This window comes from Sapajus apella, unplaced genomic scaffold (assembly GCF_009761245.1).
Source record: "Sapajus apella isolate SASKATOON/1434 unplaced genomic scaffold, GSC_monkey_1.0 scaffold8, whole genome shotgun sequence".
NCBI classification, from domain to species: Eukaryota; Metazoa; Chordata; class Mammalia; order Primates; family Cebidae; genus Sapajus; species Sapajus apella.
The window spans coordinates 14,062,698-14,086,892 of NW_022436948.1; the positions used below are offsets into that span (position 1 = coordinate 14,062,698).

General features: G+C 43.1%; 2 protein-coding genes and 1 non-coding gene across 4 annotated transcripts in view; 1 reads left to right on the top strand and 2 right to left on the bottom strand.

Annotated features, from left to right (window-relative positions):
* SCAF4 (SR-related CTD associated factor 4) overlaps positions 1 to 5,595 on the top strand; it is a 61,660-nt gene extending 56,065 nt beyond the window's left edge. For both annotated transcript variants that reach the window (XM_032277045.1, XM_032277046.1), the window contains exon 20: positions 4,279 to 5,595. In XM_032277045.1, the coding sequence (XP_032132936.1) occupies positions 4,279 to 5,231 (953 nt within the window). In that variant the 3' untranslated portion in view covers positions 5,232 to 5,595. The remainder of the gene's footprint in view (positions 1 to 4,278) is intronic.
* A 1,981-nt stretch (positions 5,596 to 7,576) lies between these two features.
* On the bottom strand, positions 7,577 to 17,034 carry SOD1 (superoxide dismutase 1). The gene is made up of 5 exons (XM_032277048.1): positions 16,796 to 17,034; positions 12,577 to 12,673; positions 9,957 to 10,026; positions 9,105 to 9,222; positions 7,577 to 8,023 (listed from the first exon to the last, which is right to left on the bottom strand). Exons 1-5 carry the CDS (start codon positions 16,865 to 16,867, stop codon positions 7,916 to 7,918), a joined length of 465 nt encoding a protein of 154 aa, XP_032132939.1. The 5' UTR covers positions 16,868 to 17,034; the 3' UTR covers positions 7,577 to 7,915.
* On the bottom strand, positions 11,987 to 12,163 carry LOC116551065. The gene has a single exon (XR_004268692.1). It is a non-coding gene; the product is annotated as a small nucleolar RNA SNORA81 (small nucleolar RNA).
* Positions 17,035 to 24,195: the final 7,161 nt, after the last annotated feature.

Consider the following 24,195-nt stretch of genomic DNA (forward strand, 5'->3'; position numbering starts at 1 on the left):
TCATAGGAAGTATTTACAGATTCTTGGTTATTTTTAGTTAAATGCCAGCGTGTTTTCCATACTCAAATTTGAATACAGGCACTTGGAGCTATCACTTTTTTGGTCTGCCCTAAAACCTCACTGTATTAAAAGTTTGTTTCACAGGTCTGAGCCCTTTTTTGTTTCATCTATATTTCAGGGGAGTTAATACCATCACTTCTGATGTTGCATTGACAGCTGCATTCGCTCATTTAAGGCAGAGAGCTGTGTTCCTTCATCGCTTACACCCCGTCCTTCCTGTCTACTAAATGTCTTCATTGTTTTCACTTCGGTCTCTTGTCACTCATTGCTGGATTCTCCAAATAAGTGCCTAACTACTCTCTAGGGGCCTTCCCGTCTTTGTTATCCTGTATACTACTTGCCAGAGGGACCTATCAAAAACAATCATAGAATCATTTATTCCCGCTAAAAATTCCTCGGTTTTCTGCACCACTAAAAGTCAAAGTCCAAGTTCTTCCTTGCAGCATGTATAGTCTCTGAATTGCCCTCACTTACCTCTTCAGCCTCATAAACCCCATCTGTATTTTCCCTTCCTTCTTAGTTTTCATCAAAAGTCATTTTATTGTGGTTCTCTGAACAACACACGCCACTGCTTTACCTTGCTATGCCTTTTCAAAAGCTGCTAGTAATGTCTTGATAGTAGTGTCCCTCCTTAACTCACACTGGCCTTGTCTGTTTTCCTTTGAGATCCAATTCAGACATCCCTGGGACCCCCACTCAGATTCACATACCAGCTTTATCACTTCTCCCTTTGTACCACCGTGTGCCATCTCCTACAGCAATTGAAATTTGTCAATTTCTACTAAACTTTGTCCCTTTTGAAGGAAAGGACTATTATATGAGGTAATAGAAAATTCAGATATTTAATACAAAATGTGAATGAATTGGGTTTTTTAAAAATTTATAACTTTAGAAAACTTGTCAGTGATATCACACATATTTCCAGATGAAATGAGTAATTGCTTTGAATGCCCTGTTAACCTGAGTAACTCACAATATACTCTGATGGTTTATGCATAATGCCAGCTTTCCTAGCTGGCATGCTTGCCAAGGTCTTTGTCCACCTAATGTATTTTTAATATAATTTGATTTTAAAAGTATTACATGTTCACTGCAAAAGGGAAAAAAGGAACTACAGATAAAGTGTGGTCTGAAGGCCATTTGGGGCTGTGGGAATATTCTATCAGAAATTCAGAAATTATAAATTTATTTGACTCACAAAGAGTTAAAAGGAAACCCAGCGGACCACACATCTTTTTAGCTTTATTTACAAAGAAGGGAAAGGATTTGAGTGTATAATGTTTTAAGCGAGTCTCACACACAAATACTCACATGTATGGGATAGGCAATTTATAAAAATTGGACTTTTATAGGTTTATGATTATTGTAAATATTAACCCTGTTAATCTGTTTATACCCTCAAATGAATGCTGTAAAGTACTCAAGAGATGAGGTCCTTCAGACTGGGGTTGCTATTGTATTGTATTGGCCCATTTGCATCCTTTGGCCACTGTCATACTTGAGGAAGCCAAATCACGGGGCAATCAGGAGTAGGATCTTCCCATTGCCCTTCAGGAATCACTTTCCTTTTGAAGACACATCTCAACTAAATTCTCTTGTTATAATAAGATGCTTTAAAACTGTTTCCCCTGTTTTTCTGGTGTTATTTTAAAATTTGGCATGACCACTTAAACCTATAGATAGGCACCAGAATTTGATAGGCAGACCTCCGTAACAGTAAACATTGGTTATTTTAGTCCTGGAAAACAGTTTCCTAATAAAAGGTGATGAGAAAGTAAAGTTCTGTTTGTTTCAGGTGCTTCTATATAATGATACCCCTATTAAAAGACTGCCTGAACATACGCATTTTATGTTTTGGATTAAAGTCCTCAGGTATCGGGACTACACTATTCCTTTACAAAGTGAAAGCAAGGACATGTGCTTCTGATGCCCCAGTGTGTGGTATATACTCAGTAGATATTTCCCAAATGATGTAAAGAAGGTTTTCTTTTGATCTGAGATACTGTATAGGTGGCGTCCTGTCCTGTACATGTTCATTGTCTGGGATTTTCCCCAAGAGTCTGAAGAGCCTGTGAACGGACAGTCATCACCTCATCCATTTCACAATTTCTGTCGTTTTTGCTATGGTAATTAGCATTTCCCAACTTTAGACCGGACATATGGAAGTTTAGTGTATTTTTTCCAGTTACCCAAGTACTTGACTTTAAACTATGGCAGGTGTTGGGGAAGCAGGAAGAGTTGATTAAGATTTTAATTATCAGAAGTAGAAATGTGTTTTTTGCCAAATCAAATGTTTAGTGTTAAGATACTATCTTTCTAAACAGATGTGCAGAATAATAATTTCAGCAGTTACATGAGCCAAGCACTGAACTCACTCTTACATATTTTATCCTATTTGATCTCAAGTGGCAGATATTATTACTATGCCCATTTTATAAGCCAGAATACTAAGGCATATGTCCAGAAAGATATTTCACCAAACATTTCTCTTTAAACATTTAGAAGAAGATATTTTTGTTTATGTAAATAGCAAAGCTGGTGAGTCTTTATGTTAAAAGAGTTACAAACTGGTTTACATACATTTTCAGGTCCACTTTAGTGCTAAAGTTTAACAAGTAGTGCTGCACAACACATTGTGAGTAGCAGAAATGTAGAAGTTATTGTTTATCGTAATTATTAATACATAAAATCTAGAAACAGGACTTGTTAGTTTGCTAAAGTAGGTGGGAAGAACTTGATTGAAGTTGTAAACCTAAAATAACATTATGTTGGGGAAGAAAGAAAATAGTACTAAAGTATTGGCCATTTTTCTGATCATTGCTAACTGATGATAACCCGTAACTTGCTCAAAGACCTTTCTGCAGCACATAGGTGAATGGCATTTTCTTAATAGTATCTGGAATGTTTTCCATTATGTTCTTTTTAGTCATAATGGAATATGACTGAATAACTCCTTTCAGTTACAGTATTATATATTTGCCTTGCAATATTTATATTTGCAAAGGAATAAATTGAGAGATCCCAGTGCTTATCTGTTACTTAAGTGGTGAACCCCAAGCAGAAAATGACAGGTTGTTGAACTTATGTGACTCTTAACAGCAGTATGAGCAAACCCTCATATAAGTGGGAAAATAAAACAAAGAAGTCATTGTTACTTTGAACAGCATCAGCCTTACCAGACTTGCCACCTTTGAAAGAATAATTAGGGCCGGGTGCAGTGGCTCAAGCCTGTAATCCCAGCACTTTGGGAGGCCGAGGCGGGTGGATCACGAGGTCAAGAGATCGAGACCATCCTGGTCAACATGGTGAAACCCCATCTCTACTAAAAATACAAAAAATTAGCTGGGCATGGTGGCACGTGCCTGTAATCGCAGCTACTCAGGAGGCTGAGGCAGGAGAATTGCCTGAACCCAGGAGGCGGAGGTTGCGGTGAGCCAAGATCGCGCCATTGCACTCCAGCCTGGGTAACATGAGTGAAACTCCGTCTCAAAAAAAAAGAAAGAATAATTAGAAGGTGAGCTGCTGAACACTGAGCATTATTCACGTCATGATGGCCTCGCAAGTTAAATACTGTGCTGTGCTTTGAAAAAGGAACTAACAATAAACTTCACATTTACGTATGGATCTTTGTTTTGTAGACATTAGTGTTTAACATGCATATTGCATAATAACTACATCAGGCATTTTAATATGGACTAAGTGTGGCATGGAATCAAAGAGATCTTCCTCTTTACTGGGTTTTCTAGGTCTGTAACCTCATTTTTTCCTAGTAATAAGTAAGACTTAGATTGTAAATTTTCTAAGTGTGTACCTGCACTGTGCTTAGTTGGCTTGAATAGTTATTGATAGTGAATGTGTTCATCTCATTTGGACTTAGCACATTGTGTTTCTCAAATGTATTTGGAGTGGGAAAACAGCTTCTAATGAAAGCCACAGGAGATTTTGACATACTGTTCAAAAATAGGTATTACCATTACTATTTTCTTTCCCGTTTATTTTGGCCCCTACCTGTATTAGATACTTTCAAGATGTCTTTGCAGTTGCTTGCCTTAGCTTGTTACTGGGCCTCACACTGGGTTTGTGACAGCTAGACTGGCAAACAGTATGAAATTTGAAGATGGTGGATTGAATTTTGTGCTTTAAGCTCCACAGAATACAGCTGAAACTGAAGTGCCCATCTTCTGTCCTATTTATGTTTTTATTTTTATCATCTTTTAGGCACTCAAGGAGTTGCACCTGGTCCTGTAATTGGACTCCAGGCACCATCTACTGGTCTTCTTGGCGCCCGGCCCGGCCTCATCCCGCTCCAGCGCCCTCCGGGAATGCCCCCACCTCACTTACAGCGGTTCCCTCTCATGCCGCCCCGTCCCCTGCCGCCGCACATGATGCACAGAGGCCCACCGCCAGGACCAGCCGGCTTTGCGATGCCTCCGCCTCACGGAATGAAAGGTCCCTTCCCACCGCATGGCCCCTTTGTTAGGCCTGGTGGAATGCCAGGGCTCGGGGGCCCAGGGCCAGGCCCAGGGGGCCCTGAAGACAGAGACGGAAGGCAACAGCCACCGCAGCAGCAACAGCAGCAGCAGCCGCAGCCGCCCCAGCAACCGCAGCAACAGCAGCAGCAGCAGCCGCCACCATCACAACAGCCTCCGCCAACACAGCAGCCGCCGCAGCAGTTTAGAAATGATAACAGGCAGCAATTCAATTCAGGTAGAGACCAAGAAAGGTTTGGAAGAAGATCTTTCGGAAATCGGGTGGAGAATGACCGGGAACGGTATGGGAACCGTAATGATGATAGAGATAATAGTAACCGTGACAGGAGAGAGTGGGGAAGGAGGAGCCCTGACCGGGACAGGCACAGAGACTTGGAAGACAGAAATAGACGCTCTAGTGGGCATCGAGACAGAGAGAGAGATTCTAGAGATAGAGAGTCTCGTAGAGAGAAGGAAGAGACCCGAGGAAAGGAGAAGCCTGAGGTGACAGACAGGTCAGGTGGTAACAAAACCATTGAACCTCCCGTTAGCCAAGTGGGAAATGTAGACACTGCTTCAGAACTTGAGAAGGGGGAGTCTGAGGCCGCAGTCCTAAAGCCTTCTGAAGAGTTACCTGCTGAGGCTACCTCATCCGTTGAACCCGAAAAGGATTCTGGCTCAGCAGCAGAGGCTCCTCGTTAGAGACTGGAATTTGTGAAAATGTGACAGTGACACTTCCTGGAGTGTAGAGCTTGAGGTGTACAGATGCTGTATTATATCCGCTCCCGCTGTACTGCAGCCCCGCGCCAGCTGGTGGGGAACTGTAAGCAATTTGATTGCTTCCCTTCTATTTAAAAATAGCCACAAAATAACAAAAAATACTGAAAATATGAATAAATATTACCCTTTTTGCTGTAACTTTTTAAAAGTTTTGACTTTAAAAAGTTTACAAATCGTAATTAGAAGTGCTCTCTATTTTTTTTTTTTTTTAATTTAAGACAAGGTAACGGTGAAAGCTCCTCAAAACAATAGGGATGTTTTTAATAAACTCTATTTTCGTAACAAACTTTAATGTGTGCTATTCTTCCTACACTGCATTAAGGTGGAAAAGGATTGTTCACCGTCAAAGTTTGATCTGTTAATACTGTATTGGAGTCTAAATTAGACTTGACTTATGGAAATAGACACTTTATGTAGTTATTCTCACTTTCATATGTAATACTTTTGATTTTTAGGTAAAGGTTAGTTTAGTGTCAGTTGAAAAGCTGTGTTTGCAATTCAATTGAAGTTTTCTTTTTTCCTCATTGGCTTTGTGGTAAATATTGCCCTAATTAATTTGTAAGGAGATTTTGCTGGAGGAAGTTAGATCTTGGTGTTACAAGTTGTACTACAAATTATCTGATTGCCTGGGTATTACGTTGGAAGGTTGCGTGTATTTTTTTTTTTTACCATCCCATTAAATTTTTCAAAAGGGTAAAAGAATCAAGGTTAACATTTGCAACCTAAAAGGTTTTTGTTGTATGTTTGAGGACTTCACTGCAACCTATTGTTTTCTTATATAAGCCTTGCCTGTTGCCTTTACCAGTTTAATTCCCCTGCTGGGCAGAGGTAAACTGAACTTTTTCCCCACGTATACTTTCTTTTGCTTAAAGTTGCTGGGTTAACTGGGAAAAATCGTAGGTTGTCCAAGAACTATCACATGAAGACATTCAAAGCCAAGCTAAGCCTTCATCTGAAATTGCAGGAAATCCGGTGCCAAGATCTGATGTTACACTATCCAAGTATATATGGCCTCAAAGTTGTTTTTCATTACTTAAACTCTTAGTTTCAGTGTGCTGAGCAGTTAACTTTGTCTTTGCCTTCATCCTCAGGCAAAGCTGCTTTATTACTCTGGTTTTTAAATAAGATCTTTCATTTGATGGGGAGAATATATCTAGGGCAATGTCCTTATATTCCTGCTTTTAGTAAATGAGAGGAAATTGTTTTGCTTGCAAATTTAAATTATAAAACTTGTCCTTAATTTTACACTGTCCCACTGATAAGTTTAAAAGTCCTAACAAATGGGCTTCTGGAAGAAAACGTGATTACCCAACATCCAGACTTCAAGGACTTACAGCCTGTATTTCCAGTTGAAAGTATTGAGACCTTCCTATATGCACATGAATAAGCTACTACTAATGTGATTTTACATGTGAAGCTTTAAAAGGCTTAAGTAGGTCTCTATTTGAGTTATTCCACATGTGCAACAAACTGCATTAGGGAAATATGTTAAATGCTGAAAAAGATTCTCTACCAAGATTTAAAGGATGGTGGTTTTCACCACTTACTGTGAGCATGTTCTTTACTGTAATTTTAAAACTTTGGAAACACTACAAATTTGTCCTCAGTTTAGCTTTTCCTCTCCTAAATCATCTTACATTTGATAAAGTACATATTTATGAACAAACAGGATTGTCACTTATTCCTGGTTTATCAAATAATTTCCAATGGGATAAACTAGTCAAACCTGAGTTAGATTAACATTTAAAAGCATTCTCTCACAGGTACATAATACATTATGTGACTCAATTTCACTAATTCGGTGTGTAAATTCTTAAACAGCCAGAACCCACAATAAAGCATTTCCTTTGTTCCATCTTCTAATGCTACAGATTTCTTTAAAGGGCTAATATGTAAGTAGGTTGTGCCAACCTCTACCCTTGAACGTAGAATTTGTGCCATTCTGGCACATAGATAATCTTATTAGCTAGCTGAGGCTGTAACTGCCTTTAAAAGCTAAATGTTATCAATCTCTTACACCATAACATCTTTTTAAAATAAGGAGGTACTTTATGAATGCTAAATGACTAAGCAGGGACATTTCCCTAAAGCTTACAAAGGACAGCCTATTGGTCTAAGCAGAGTTGTGTTAGTTTCAGCTAAAAGACCTGCTGTTTAAAAAATACGCATTTTGATGGCCTCAAAACTTTCAAAATAAAATGCTATCAGTTAATATTAGTAAATCTCTTCCACTGAAGCTGTTTATATAAATACCAGTACTAATTTTGTTTGAATTTGGATTAATAGGCTCAAAATAGGTGCCATGCAGGGTGTTTATTCACAGACTTGAATGAGAATTGAAATTCTGACAAGTTTAATACCCATCTGTGATTAAGTCTGGTGAAATACAGGCCACTGAAACATTTTAATTTGAGGTTTATAAAACTATACAAATCTTCCAAGTGATCATAAACCAGTTTCTCACTACAGATACTTTAAAGCAACTTTTTTAAAAAAATCACACAATTATGCTTTTAAGATTACAGTGTTTAATGTCAAGTTACATTTCTACAGCTAGCAGGATAACAGATGAGTTAATGGGACTCAGACTACATCCAGGGGAATGTTTATTGGGCGATCCCAATGACACCACAAGCCAAACGACTTCCAGCGTTTCCTGTCTTTGTACTTTCTTCATTTCCACCTTTGCCCAAGTCATCTGCTTTTTCATGGACCTGTAAAAAATTTTAAGAAGATAACTTTGGGCTGTCAAGTAATCACTACCTCTTCCCAACAATACCCAAAAGATGTTTAAGAACCTTGTAATATTAGAAAAATAACATTAATCCTACTAGTAGAGAAATATACTAACATTTAGTGGTTTAAAAGTAGAAACTACTACTAAAGGTTTTGTCTAGGTGTTGCAAAGACATTACCTTTAAACAATAGGTAAGTGTTGCTATGTCTAAATGAAATACTAAAAACCCAAATAACTGTTGTAGACCACCATGCTACTCTTAATCCTCCGTAAATTATAGTAATCTTAGTGCAGCAGTGACTCTTACTTTGGCAGTTTTTTTATTGCTTTGGAAAAAAAGGAAAGTGAAAGTGAACGAAAAACCTCAAAATTTCACGCCAAATGAGCAACAGGCCTATAAATAAGATATAACCCTAAAAATACCTTCATGTTTTAGCAACAGTATTTTGAATTTTGCTCATCAAACCTTTATAAATTTTTCTGCTTTACAACTATGGCTCAAGAAAACCACAGAAAGGGTCACCTGAATGGAAGTGACTACTGACTATTAATGCCCTCAAGGGTAGGTAGTGAGAGACTCTGCTTGGCATTTGGCATGAACCAGATGCAGTTCCCCAGGATAACTTGGGGCAGCAGCTTTCCATAAGCTAAACCAGTCCTGATAACCTGCAGACCTGAGTGAACACGAATACTCGAGTCCATCCCGGGTTTTAAACTTACAAAATGTTCTGTTTAACACGTGAGAAAGCCAATACTGGCAAGAAAATCTGACCACTTTAAAACTAAACAATACTTCTGTCTTTCCCAGTTCAGATCTTCTGATATGCTCAAATGCAACCTGCTTTTTACTGCATCTTAGCAGAACAGTGTTCTTAACTGACCTAGATAGAATAATTCATTTTCACTGTAATCATCCAAAAACATTTGCTTTTCCCAATTTGAACTGCAAGTACAATTTATCTGTATCTTTAGAAACCGCAACTAACAATCATGAAGTGAAAAGATACATGACTGTATGTTAGAGGAAGTTTTATGTATATCCTTTCATGAAAACTTACCACCAACGTGCGGCCAATGATGGAATGGTCTCCTGAGAGTGAGATCACAGAGTCTTCAATTGACACTTTGGCCACACCATCTTTACCAGCAGTCACATTGCCCAGATCTCCAACATGCCTGATAATGAAAAAGCACCAGATGGATTAGGGCTCATTCCACTAAACATCAAGGTAGTTCATGACCTAAATTAAAACTTGACTGAGTAAACACAAATTTGAAAACAAGTAGCTAGGCATTCTAGACACGGCTCTTCCAACAAGGCTTCAAGTCTACAGACTAATGTTCTCGGAAGAAAGATGCGGGTGCACCTCGTTTCAGAAGTACCAAAGGGTAAACTCTCAGTTACTGAGTTAAGCCTGTTAATTTCTGGCATAGCTAACAAAGCTACGTCCCAGGGCCTCTGTTACAAAAATGATCTTGTCCTTTAATATTTTCCTGAAAGGCTTTCAGAAAAGACGCATACAAATGGAGTCTCGACTAGTTTTCAATTTCAATTTTTTTTAATCTAAGAAGCTTCCTATGTTTCATAATGATGACTGATTTTGCTAGTGGTTGACAGTACTGTTATTCATGACATTTCCTGTATTAGTTCCCTTTGGCACTTGTATTAGTTCTATATTCAATAAATGCTACAAAACCAAATCGTTTTAAGTGTCCCCATTTGTCAACTCCTTTAAGCCCAGCAATTAAGCATTCCAGCATTTGGGGGCAGGGGGTTAGATGAGAGTCAAGTTCAAAAGCAAAGGTGGGGAGAAGACGGAACTACCTTGGCACATATTTACAGTAGTACACCACACGGACTCCAGAAAGCTATCGCCATTATTAAGAGAGTTAAGCATCTTGTTGCTCACCTCTCTTCATCCTCTGGCCCACCATGTTTTCTGGAGAGAGGATTAAAGTGAGGACCTGCACTGGTACAGCCTATTTACAAGAAAAAAAAAGCCAAATTATGAATTAAAGTTCCCAAATACATTCTAAAAATAAACACTGCAACAACTTCCAACAGAGAGAGCAAAGGCCTGCATCATGACTTCCGGGATAAGCAACACCTTGGTACCGGTACAGTGAGAAGGGAATAGAAACAAGTTCTATGGCCAGGCATGGAAGCTAACACCTGTAATCCCAGCACTTTGGGAAGCTGAGGTGGGTGGATCACCTGAGGTCAGGAGTTTGAGACCAGCCTGGCCAACATGGCAAAACCCCATCTCTACTGAAAAAATACAAAAATTAGCTGAGCATGGTGGTGCACACCTGTAGTCCCAGCTACTTGGGAGGCTGGGGCAGGAGAATCGCTTGAGCCTGGGAGGCAAAGGTTGCAGTAAGCTGAGACCACACCACTGCACCCCAGCCTAGGTGACAGGGCAAGACTCCGTCTCACAAATAAATAAAAAGTTCTAACTACTGTCGGACACTTGTAAAGTTAATACCCTTCTCTGAACTTTGGCTTCTTCATTGTAAAATAAGGGGACCACACTGATCTTCAACAGTTTTTCTATTAAAATCCCATGGTTATCATCCAAATTGTTAAGAATGTAGTATTCTTTAACTACAAAAATCTCATCTCCCCAGCAACATGCTCTCAAGCAGTTCTATCTGTGCCCTTTACTTGGTGCAGGCAGAATATTCAACAGCATCTTATGTGCCAGGGCCAAGGCTGCTGCCTTACACAACTCCAGGGGGGGTGGCACATTCCGACTGTATCCTGCGTAGAAGCCACTCCTGTGCACCAGGGGATGACATTCATAGAGCACAGCCTCGGCGGCACAGGAGGCCGTTTCATAACACGGCTGTCTTCACTCAGCAGCTCCCCCCACAGCCCAGGAGTCCCACACAGGAGAAAAGCAGGCAAGTTACAGGACTTGGCGGGGCAATCACCTCCCAGGCCAGAGGCAGGAAAGCCAAAAAGCAACTTGGGGAATTTCACCAATTTCGGAAATGGATCCAATTTGATCCTTCAAAATCACTATTTGGAACTAATTAGCAAGATGAATAAAGTTAATTTAAGGAGAAATCTATAAACAAAAAATTCAGATTATTACTCAAATACGGCAAAAGATCACTAAATGCAATTTAACCCATAAATGTTTGTGAACTTGCTTCGAATCCCAAATTAAGAAAATAAAACTCGGGCCGGGCCCACTGGATCACGCCTGTAATCCCAGCACTTTGGGAGGCCGAGGCGGGTGGATCACGAAGTCAGGAGTTCAAGACCAGCCTGGCCAATATGGTGAAACTCCGTCTCTACTTAAAAAAAAAAAAAAAAAATTAGCTGGGCATGGTGGCATGGGCCTGTAATCCCAGCTACTCAGGAGGCTGAGGCAGAGAATGGCTTAAACCCAGGAAGCGGAGGTTGCAGTGAGCCGAGATCGTGCCACTGCACTCCAGCCTGGGTGACAGCTGTGAGACTGTCTCAAAAAAAAAGGAAGAAAAACTTGGCATTTCTCCTACTCTGGTTCAGGGGCTGTCTGATTTTTAAAAATACTTAAAATTTTTTTAAAAAAAGCTTATTCCAAAGCACCAATAATCACCTATCTACATTCCATCTTCAGTTTGTATCATACTTTTGTCCCACTAAGGAGCCTGTGTTTGGGGCATGCTCTTATATGGCATTATGCAAATAAATATAGCCCCTTTGCTTGAGGCTCCCACCCTCAACCCCCAGCGCAAACACTTGGGATCACCCCCAAGAGTTAAGAGCTCAACTTTAAAAAACATTGCATTCTTTAAAAAACACCCTCTACTACAACGAAGCCATAAGACAAAAAACATCAACTTTCCCCTTCTTTTCCACGGCTAGGTGTCGAAAAGACACCTGCCAGTTTTGCAGCTAATCTTAAGGTTGATCACAGTTATTTCACCTTGACTTTTTTTTTTCCTAAAGATATACTACACCAAATCTTAAGACAAAGGACACTGAACATTAAGAAACAGGTGTACCCCAGTCTTCACAATCTAGTGCAATTACTTTTCTTCCTGTCTCGCTGTGCTAGCATTATTACAAAAAACAAGATATGGTCCTAGTTTCTATAATTTTAGCACAGTGCTTATACAATAAAGTTGACCTCTTTTTTAAAAGAAGAGATGAGGGTTTTGCCAGGCACAGTGGCTCACACCTGTAATCCCAGCACTCTGGGAGGTCGAGGATGGACCGCTTCAGCCCAGCAGTTCAAGACTAGCCTGGGCAACATGATGAAACCCCACCTTTAGAAAAAATACAAAAATGAGCCAGGCGTGGTGGCGTGTGCCTGTAGTCCCAGCTACAGGCCAAGGCATGAGGCTCACTGGAACCAGGGAGGCTGAGGCTAACAGTGAGCTGTGATCCCACAGCACCACTGCGCTCCAGCCTGGGTGACAGAGCAAGACCCTGTCTCAAAAACAAAAATGAGTTGAGAGGTTTTAATGTTTAGGGGCTACTGAGTTTATCTAACTAGGCTGAACAAGTATGGTTCACCAGCACAACACAACACCCACCTTGTGTATTATCTCCAAACTGATGAACATGGAATCCATGCAGGCCTTCAGGCAATCCTGTAATGCTTCCCCACACCTTAACTGGTCCATTACTTTCCTTTAATCAAAGAACAGTGTGAGAGAGTTACTGAACCAAGAAAACAGCTCATTTACCTTTACCCCTCACAGGCAAGTAAAAAACCAGGCTCGGGAGTGGAAAAATCTGTGTCCAAATCCCAGAACCACCACTTTCTAGCCAGTGAACCTCCAGCAAGCTGCTTAACTGCTCTAGGCCTGTGTCCTCAAAGGGAGATGGTAAACTTGTCCCGCACTCAATGCGCAAGTGCTGTGGCCAGGCTTTGTGATTAAATAACATAAAAAGCACCTAACAGAGTGGTAAGCATAGTGACTACCTACGCATCAGGGTTAGATACTTTGCAGGGTTTGACTATTACAGTAAAAATGTAGTATTAAGTACCTATTTAGTCAATGCTTTTGAACAGGCCGTACATTTGTACATGTTGAATATACACGTACATGTAAACCTTTTTAACCCAAAGGTGTATGTCTCAACGTACGCTCAGTAGTACCTTGCATTTTCTCCACATAGACACGCTTCCATACGGCATACAGACTTGACTCTTGAAGAAAAAGGCACCCTGGAAATATGTCCAACGGGCAGCCCTAGGACCCCTGCTCCCCACTCCCCCACTCAGTGAGTGTTTTTAAGTTTCCATCCTAGGTGTTTGTTTTTTCTTTTTTTTCAGATGGAGTCTCACTCTGCCGCATAGGCTGGTGTGCACTGGCGCAATCTCAGCTCACTGCAACCTCCACCTCCCGGGTTCAAGTGATTCTCCCAAGTTCAAGTGATTCTCTCCCATCAGCCTCCTGAGTAGCTGGGATTACAGGTGCATGCCACCACACCCAAATAATTTTTCACATTTTTAGTAAACACGGGTTTCACCGTGTTAGCCAGAATGGTCTCGATCTCTCATGATCCACCTGCCCTGGCCTCCCAAAGTGCTGGGATTACAGGCGTGAGCCACTGCACCCAGCCACGTATTCTTTTTTTTTTTTTTTTTTTTTTGAGTCGGAGTTTCGCTCGTTACCCAGGCTGGAGTGCAATGGCGTGATCTCGGCTCACCACAACCTCCGCCTCCTGGGTTCAGGCAATCCTCCTGCCTCAGCCTCCTGAGTAGTGGGACTACAGGCATGCGCCACCATGCCCAGCTAATTTTTTGTATTTTTAGTAGAGACGGGGTTTCACCATGTTGACCAGGATGGTCTCGATCTCTTGACCTCGTGATCCACCCGCCTCGGCCTCCCAAAGTGCTGGGATTACAGGCTTGAGCCACCGCGCCCGGCTCAGCCAGGTATTCTTAATTAGCAGTCAGAAACTATCCTATTCCACTGCCTGTGGGAGAGGACTGATTCCAGTCTAACCAGATACTAGTGTTTTCTGAAATCTTTTCAAGCACTGAAACCTAGATAACCTTTCCACTCTACCAAGAAGACAAGCAGGGTCGCCATTCAGGTAACGGTGACAGGTGATGGTGCTCAGTGGCTACATACAGAAATCGAGGAAGTTACAACTAGAGCTGACTAAAACAGACACAGCGTCCACACCACAGTCACACAACACGTTAGTGTCTCTTGTTTTTAGCTTGGTTTGTTTTCAAATAGGGCCAACAGTTAAGAGGCATTAGCCCTTAAGAGGTGACTTTCCACTGGAAAATACCACTGCTCAAACGAAGTCTTCTGGCAATTGCTGCCTTTTAAAATTCTTTTCTTTTTGAGAATAGATGCCATGACCCTTCTACGACCTTTAATTTTGAAAAAAAACTCAACTGTGAAAGTTGTCCCTCAAACACTCTTTGTTGTTAAGAGCACAGAGCCAAAAAGGGCAGGTTCTTTCAAACCTCCATTTAACGGGTAATGCACTGGGAACACGTAAGCAGCTGTGCTTGGGTACAACCGTACAGGGACCAGGCTGTTAACTTAGCAGAATGACACAGGCCTGGGAAGTGAAAAAATACACTGCTCCAGCTGTGCTGCCCTTGGGCCAATGAAGGCTCAGCATGAAAAGATCTCCAAAAACTCTCCAAGAGAAGCTAGGAAAACTGGACTAATTTATAGGTGAAAAATTCTGATTTGTAAAAGCTGGCAACAAGACCAAGATTTTAAACACAGAATGGGCCAAGCCAGGTAGTTTACAGCCAATTATCTCTGCATATCTGGAGAGCTGGAATGCTCCACCATCCAAGGCTCTTTCTCAGGTACAACGGGCATCACCAAAATGAAGCCTGGAGCTTAAAAGAGGGAACTAGGCAAGCTGCTCAGGGAAGGTAGAAAATGACAGAAACCTGGGTTCATGCATGGATTCTCAATGGCCAAGGAGAGGGGATTCCTCAGAGGCTCTTAAGACTAGTACTGGTGAATTATATGGGGAGAACTCAAGAGGGACAAAACAAAGTGACAAATGAAACCTGCAAAATGAAGTCAAATGGCAAAGAACCTTTTCCAGAAAATCTGAAGGCCTATTAAAGAAAAAAGCTGGCCGGGTGCGGTGGCTGACGCCTGTAAACTCCACCACTTTGGAAGGCCGAGGTGGGTGGATCACAAGGTTAGGAGATCAAGACCATCCTGGCCACCGTGGTGAAACCCCGTCTCCACTAAAAAAAAAAAACAGAAGTTAGCTGGGCATGGTGGTGCACGCCTGTAGTCCCCAGTTACTGGAGAGGCTGACGCAGAAGAATCACTTGAACCAGGGAGGCGGAGGGTGCAGTGAGCAGAGATCGCGCCCCTACACTCCAGCCTGGGGGATACAGCGAGACTCTGTCTCAGAGAAAAAAAAAAAAGCTAAACTCATATCTCCCTCGCATAAATTTCAGACACTTACACAGACTGTTCCTGTCCTCTCCTGTTTCTGTAAATCCCTTTAAAGACTGAATCTCATTCATACAGTATATATTCTCTCGATTTTTAAGCCGAGTACGAAGACAATTTTCCACCAGTTGGTAACTTCGCTAAGGTTCTGGGGACAGTGTTAACACAACCGCCTTCGTGGCAACTCGTTTTACAATTTTATTGATAACAGTTCTGAAAATATTTCTGTATATTTTATTCTACAAGATTCGTTCAGAAGTTTGTCTCTGACCATCTTAGCAACCTGCCTAATGGCAGAGCAATTTTAAAGCCACTTTACAGAGAAGTTGGCTTCAGAAATGCTCCGACTACAGTTATTAAGTGCCAATTCGGTGTAATGGAAACTCCAATTCTTCTAATTTCCAAATCCTAAACCCACCCACTGACGTCAAACAACAGTTCTAAATCGTGCGTGCACATCAAAATCACCTTGGAAACTTTTAAAACCTGGCATTACTCGCCCTGCACTAGGGCAGGTTTGGATGTAACTGGTCTGAGGCTGGTTTCTGGTGTATTTTTAATAAGATCTTCAAATGAGGTAACTGTGTACCCAGAATTAAGAATCGCTGCCCTCAAAAATCCCGGAAACAGTCAGTTAAATCTCTGGCTTTCGGAGCTTAGGAAGAGGAAAAGGACCTCTGTCCAAGGCTACCTTCTCTGCCCTTGCAGCCCAACCATGACCTAGAACAGACCCAGAACAGCCAGCAAACTTTCTTGCAAAGTGCCATACAAAACGGTCTCTGTTGCGTATTTTTCTTTTCCAAAGTCTTTTAAAGATATAAAAAACATTCTTAGCCTTAGAACTGTATACAAAAGCGGAAACTCCAAGTGGAGAGGGATGCGAAGACCAGGGGTCCCCCGGCGCAGTCGCCACCCCCGGGCCGGGCCTGGCACTGCGCCACTCGGCGTCTGCGGGACCCATAGAACGAGAACACCGCCAGGCAAGGGAGAGGCACAGCCGCTCCAAGCACCACGACCGACCCCGCGGCGGCGGTCCACAGACCCCCGAGGCCACCGCGCCCGCGCCCTCCCCAGCCGCGGCAATCCCTCCCCGCGCTCCTGCCACGCGCAGGCCCAGCCCCGCGGCGACCTCAGTCCCACACCCCGCGCCCGGGCCCGCCCGGTGACTCAGCACTTAGCGGACGCCGCACCGCAGGGGCGAAGGCACCGACCGGGCGGTACGGGCCGGGGCCGGGGCCGGGCGCGGGACTAGGACAGCCCAGAGGCCTGGCTAGCGGTCCGCTCCAAGCACAGATGCGTGGGCGGGCAAGCTGGCGGGAGAGGTCTCGCCACGAGCCTCCTCCCCGGCCCTTGCCTTCTGCTCGAAATTGATGGTGCCCTGCACCGGGCCGTCGCCCTTCAACACGCACACCGCCTTCATCGCCATCACTCGCGAGGCCACGCCTGGATCCGGGTTCCAAAGACTGTCGAGGAAACCACAGATGCTGCAGAAGAAAACGACGCAAGCCAGCCCAGGGCGCCGCGGACACTTTATAGGCCGGACCTCTGCGCCCCACCCACTCTGGCCCGGAACCAATCGCCGCGCGCGCGCTCAGCCCGCCTTCTGCGGCAGCCTCGGGTCGTCAATGGCCGGGACTGACCGGGGGCGGGGCCAAGGGGCCGCGTGCGCCGCAGACTTCCCCCGCCCCACAGCCCGGAAAGGTCCAGAAACCCGAAACGTGGAAAAAAAAAACACATCGTTTTCCAAACGGGCGCGTAGCGCGCCGAATGCAGGACGCGACATTCGCAAAATGAGATACAAACGGTACTCCTTGGCGATCTGAAGTCACTTTATCTAGAAATGTCATTAGTTATGACTGATTTTGGTCACAGCGTCTCATTTGTTACTCAGAAATTGGGGCGTACCAAGATGGATGCTTTTGTAGTTTTCATTTTTTTTGTCTTGGTGTACAGTTTTCTGAAGGACAGGAAGTCGTTACACCTCAATCCCCGGCCTCACCTTTTCTTCCCCTGCAATTTTCTTAGTCCTTAGCACAGAGCTTATTTGGTTGGCAGAATTCCATACTCCTTTTACATTTTTCCTCTTTGGCAGGACCACAGCCCTACAGATAACCAAAAGGCAACTAGTTGGCTTCTACGCATCTCCTGCGTTTTTGTCTGGCCCCGTGGCCACAACGCTCAAGGATAGAATAACAACATAATTTATGATCCCTCCATACAACAGGACGATAAAGATGACTTATCTTTCAAGGGAATATTTCAAAAACATATTATGAAATGAGAAAATAGTACAAACTACTTTTTCGGGGGAGGGGTGATTGTTCCTTTGAGACAAATTCTCGCTCTGTCGCCCAGGCTGAAGTGCAGTGGCACGATCAAGCTCACTGCAGCCTCCACCTCCTAGGTTCAAGCGATCCTCCTGCGTCAGCCTCCCAAGTACCTGGGACCACAGGCATGCGATACCACACCGGCTAATTTTTGTATTTTGACTAGAGACGGGGATTTCACCATGTTGCCCAGGCTGGTTTCAACCTCCTGAGCTCAAGCCAGCCATCTGCTCTCCTCGGCCTTCCAAAGTGCTGGGGATTACAGATGTGAGCTACCACGTCCAGCCTAGCATTTAGTTTTGAGCATGGCAAAATACTGAGACTTAATTCAAGTCCAGTATGAACAACAGAATTCACTCCAGCCTTGTTTGGAGTACACTATTATCTATGTATTTACTTATTATGTTATTTAGACCCTCAGACTATAATGCATTCCCTATCAGAGAAACACAATTCACATTTTTTGATCATCCTCCAGGAAGTATGCATAATTGTAGTTTTGCTTGTTGTATTTAGTAGTTTACAGATATTTAGTATATTCTAGACGGTTACATAAACAGTGCAAATGCTGGCCAAATGGCCTTTGCCCAAAGCTGAAGTTTCTTTGTGTTCCAGGAAGTTCAGCAGATTTCAGTTCACTGTAAACTTGCCAAGGGAGCCACCCGTCGACACAAGAGAGCTGCTTTGGAACGGTGAATTACTCTTCTTTTGAGTGGTCTAATGATGCCAGGGTGGTGCCTTCCTACGATGATCCTTACATCTGAACAAGGGAGTCCCATTGTTTAAAAGGGCCGTATTCTGTCCCTCTTCCAGCATCATCTCTCATGGAGAAAAGAATGTGTTGAGGCTGTATGCGGTGGCTCACGCCTGTAATCCCAGCAGTTTGGGAGGCCAAGACAGGAAGATCACAAGGTCAGGAGTTTGAGACCAGCCTGGCCAGCATGGTGAAACCCCATCTCTACTAAAAATACAAAAAATTAGCTGGGCATGGTTGAGCATGCCTGTAATCTCAGCTACTCGGGAGGCTGAGGCAGGAGAATTGCTTGAACCAGGGAGGCGGAAGTTGTAGTAAGCTGAGATCGTGCCACTGCCTTCCAGCATGGGCAACAGAGCGAGACTTTGTCTAAAAAAAATGTGTTGAAGCCAAGAAGGTACTCCTCCCAAGAACATCGTCTCTCCTGGAACAGGGTTAAGGAATTTAACTTCGTGAAAATTAAGGGTATTTGCGTCTTCCTAATGCAGGATGTCAAATCTGGGCACTATGGACATTTTGGGCCAGATAATTCTTTGCTATAGAGGCTGTCCTGTCCACTGTAGGATGTTTAGTAGAATCCCTAGCCCCTGCTCACCTACTCACTAGATGCCAGTAATACCCTCCCCCTCCCTGCCAGGCTGGGACAACCAAAAATAATTCCAGACCTTGCCAAATCACTCTCAGTTAAGAACTACTGTTTATTTTTTATTTATTTAGATATGGAGTCTCACTCTGTCGCCCAGGCTGGAGTGCCATGGTGCGATCTTGGTTTACTGCAACCTCCACCTCCCAGGTTCAAGCAATTTTCCTGCCTCAGCCCCCCGAGTAGCTGGGATTACAGGTGTGCGCCACCACACCCGGCTAAATTTTTGTATTTTTAGTAGAGATGGAGTTTCTCCATGTTGGCCAGGATGGTCTCGAACTTGTAACCTCAAGTGATCCACCCACCTTGGCTTCCCAAAGTGCTGGGATTACAGGCATGAACCACTGTGCCCGGCCAAGGACCACTGTTTAGAACACCACTTGAGTACCAGCATCCCGGAATTTCCTGCCCAAAGAACCCTGAGTCTGTATATAGGATCCTGAACAGCGCAGGGACTGTCCCTCATTGAGTTCACTGCTAGCCTTGAACATAGGCCCCACCCAGTGCCACAAGCAGCAGGACTGGGGAAAAGAGCACAGGCCAGGGGCGGGCAGGCAGCCAGCTCACTACTGCCAGCCTTCTACACAGAACTGAAAGAAGTCCAAAAATTCCACATTCGAACCTGCCTTCCAGGTCTTTATGAAGGTATATTTCTTAAGACAGGCTGATAGAACATATTTATGTAGCTGTGTCCTCGTGATTTATTATGTCTAAGCATTTGGCATATGGTATAAGGGCATCTATCTGTGCTTTTGTCTCAGCCCTGCAAATGTTAGGGCAGGCCTGTTCATTCCAACCTGGAAACTCCATGATCCCATGACCGTTGGGTGCTCCTGCCCCATGATATATCACAGAGTCTGTGTGTTACAAACTGGGATGTGACTGCAGGATTCAAACTTTTTTTTTTTTTTTTTTTGTAAGACTAGTCAAGTGCAATAGTGAGATGCGGGGAAAGAGTAGAACAAGGAGTTCGATCTGTAACTGACTGTGAACAATCAATTGAGATAACTCACTACCTTCGGACCATCCTCAAACGTTGTTGGAGACAGAGTCTTACTCTGTCACCCAGGCTGGAGTGCAGTGGTGCAATCTTAGCTCACTGCAACCTCCGCCTCCTGGGTACAAGCGATTCTCATGCCTCAGCCTCCTGAGTAGCTGGAATTACAAGCATGCACCACCACACCCAGCTACATTTTGTATTTTTAGTAGAGATGGGGTTTCATCATGTTGGCCAGGCTGGTCTCAAACTCCTAACATCAAGTGATCTGCCCGCCTTGACCTCCCAAAGTAATGGGATTACAGGCGTGAGCTACCATGCCCAGCCTCAAGTATGTAATTTTGAAGAGTTTGCTCTTGTACCAGGCCAGTTCCGTTGATAGTCTCCTATAAATCAACAGAATCCTAAAGTAGCCTGAGTTGTTTGGAATCCTGGAACATGGCTTGAATCTGACACATGTAATTAGCCAGGCATGGTGGTACGTGCCTGTAGTCCAAGCTACTTGGGAGGCTGAGGTAGGAGGATCATGTGAGCCCAGGAGGTTGAGGCTGCAGTGAGCTATGATTGCACCATTGCACTCCAGCCTGGGCAACAGAATGAGATCCTGTCTCAACAATAATCATCATCATCATGCTGGGGTATGTAACTTAAAAACAGGGAAATCAGATGAGAGGGAACTTTGCGCTTGAACTCCAGGGTATAAGGAAGCAGAACAGGCAAGACCCTCTCTCAAAAAAAAAAAAAAAAGTGGCACATGTAGACATGTAGACAGTCCAATCTTATAAGGAATGGTGAGGAGGAACAGATGCCTCAAATCAGATGGCACCATGTGCAGATGACTAAGCTGCTTGTAATGTGTCATTTCAGCCTTCCTGGGAGAGAAAATTCATGGTTGGGGACCTCTGTGGTGAAAGGTGGGAAACAGCCAGGTGTGGTGGCTCAGGCCTGTAATCCCAGCACTTTGGGAGGCCAAAGTGGGCAGATCACCTGAGGTCAGGAGTTGGAGACCAGCCTGACCAACACAGAGAAATGCCATGTCTACCAAAAATACAAAAATTAGCCAGGCGTGGGGTTGGGCACCTGTAATCCCAGCTACTTGGAAGGCTGAGGCAGGAGAATCGCTTGAACCTGGGAGGCAGAGGTTGCGGTCAGCCGCGATCGCACCATTGCACTCCAGCCTGGGCTACAGAGCAAGGCTCCGTCTCAAAAAAAAAAAAAAAAGATGGGCAAAAAGGTAAAAAAGGGTAGATCAGAAATTCTTTTTTTTTTTTTTTTTTTTTTGATATGGAGTCTCTCTCTGTCCCCAGGCTGTAGAGAAGCGGTGCAATCTTGGCTTACCACAGCCTCACCCCACTGAGCTGAAGTGATTCTCCAGCTTCAGCCTCCCAAGTAGCTGGGACTACAGTTTCAATAATTCTCTCTAGACCTCAGCTGCAAATCAAAGGCACCTGGCCTAGATGCAGTGTTTGTCAACCCTGGTTGCACAACAGAATCCCCCAGGCAGTTAAAAACAAAAACACTGTACTTAGGCCCAATTATATTAAAATCTTAAAATTGTATATCTTTACTCTGTAAATACACATTTCATTGCCATAAGAGTCATAAGAAACCCTCAGTGGTTATCAGTGGAAATGGGCTGCTTATCCGTGTACTTTTCATCACATGAGAAAAAGAATGGAGTGTAGTAGTGTGATCTCAGCTCACTGTACCCTCAACTTCCTGGACTCAGGTGATCTTCCCACCTCAGCCTCCCCAGTAGCTGGGACTACAGGTGAGCACCAACATACCCGGCTGATTTTTTTAATATTTGGTAGAAATGGGGTCTCCCTATGTTGCTCAAGCTCATCTAGAACTCTTGGAATGAAGCAGCCCACCTGCCTCAGTGGACTGTCTGTATCTCCTCATATCTCTTTAATTCTGCCAGTTTTCTTTCATGTTTTTGAGACTTTGTTACTAGATGTGTACATATTTATGACTTGTATGTTCCTGATGTATTGACTCTTGTATCATTACTAAATGTTCCTCTTTGTCTCTAGTAATATTTCTTGACTTAATGTTAGAGGTAGCCACTAGCCACATAACTAATGACTGCAACTCTCTTATGGTGACTTTTTTTTTTTTTTTTTTTTGAGACAGGGTTTCACTCTGTCTCTGTCACCCAGGCTGAAGTACAGTGGCCCAATTATGGCTCACTGCAGCCTTAACCTCTGAGGCTCAAGGATCTTCCCACCTCAGTCTCTCCAGTAGCTGGGACTACAGTCACACACCACTGTGCCCTAATTTTTGTATTTTTTGTAGAGATGGAGTTTTGCCATATTGCCCAGGCTGATCTCAAACTCCTGAGCTCAAGCAATCCTCCCACCTTGGTCTCTCAAAGGACTAAGATTATAGGTGCATATACTGCCACCCCCAGCCTACTATTTTCATAGTATATCTTTTTCTATGTTTTCACGTTCCACTTATTTTTTTATCTTTGAATCTAGGGTGTAACTCTTGCAGACTGCCTATAGTTAGATTTTGCTTTTTTTATCCAATCCAGATATCTGGTTTTTTATTGGAATGTTTAGATTATTCACATTTAGTGATTTAATGGTATGTTTGGATTTACATTTACCATTTTGCTATTTGTTTTCTTTTGTTCTTGCTTCATTTACTTTTTTTTATTTTATTTTATTTTTTTTTATTTTACAGACAGGATCTCATTCTATAGCCTAGACTAAAGTGCAGTGATGTGATCATAGCTCACTGCAGCCTCGAACTCCTGGGCTCAAGAGACCCTCCCATCTCAGCCTCCCAAGTAACTAGAACTACAAGTAAACACCACTACACCCGACTAATTTTTATTTTTATTTTTTTTGTAGAGATGGTGTCTCATTATGTTGCCCAACCTGGACTTGAATTCCTGAGCTCACGCAATCTACCCACCTCAGCTCCCAAAGCACTAGCATTGCAAGTGTGAGCCACCGTACCCAGTCTGCTATTTGTTTTCAATATGTCTCCTATTTTTGTTTCTCTGCCCTTCTTTCACTGCTTCTGTGTTAAATACGTTTTAGTACACCATTTAAATTCTTTTTTTAAACTACTTAAAATTTTATTTTCTTTTTTTTTTTTTTTTTCTCAAGATGGGGTTTCACCATGATGGCCAGGCTGGTCTTGAACTCCTGACCTCAGGTGATCCACTCACCTCAGCCTCCCAAAGTGCTAGGATTACAGGCGTGAGCCACCGTGCCCAGCCTAAAAATTTATTTTCTTAGTCATTGCTGTATGGATTCTAATATATATTTTTTAATGATAGGAGCCATCTCAAAATTATTTTTTCAGCTTGAGGTATAATTGACAAAGCTATATATTTAAGTACAATTTAATATTTTGATAACATTGTGCATCTTATCTAAATATAATTCAGCTTAACACTAATTTAATTCAGATAAAACATAGACATTTTGCTTTAATAAAGCTCAATTCTCTTCCCTCTTTTTTGTATTATTATATGTATTACATTTATACATCCCATAAGCCCAACAATGCAATGTTATGATTACTTCTCTACATAATATGATGTCTTTTTTAAAAGTTAAGTGAAGACGCCAGGCGTGGTGGCTCATGCCTGTAATCCCAGCACTTTGGGAGCTGAGGCAGGCAGATCACCTGAGGTTGAGAGTTCGAGATCAGCCTGATCAACATGGAGAAACCCCATCTCTACTAAAAACACAAAAAATTAGCTGAGCATGGTGGCAGTCACCTGTAATCCCAGCTACTCAAGGGGCTGAGGCAAAAGAATCACTTGAATGTAAGAGGCAGACATTGCAGTGAGCTGAGATCAAGCCATTGTACTCCAGCCTGGGCAACAGCATGAGATGTCTCAAAAAAAAAAAAATTAGCCAGGCGTGATGGTGTGCCCCTGTAATCCCAGCGACTCAGGAGGCAGAGGTGGGAGAATTGCTTAAACCTGGGAGGGAGAGGCTGCAGTGAACCAAGATCATGCCACTGCACTCCAGCCTGGGTGACAGAGTGAGACCCCTTCTCAAAACAA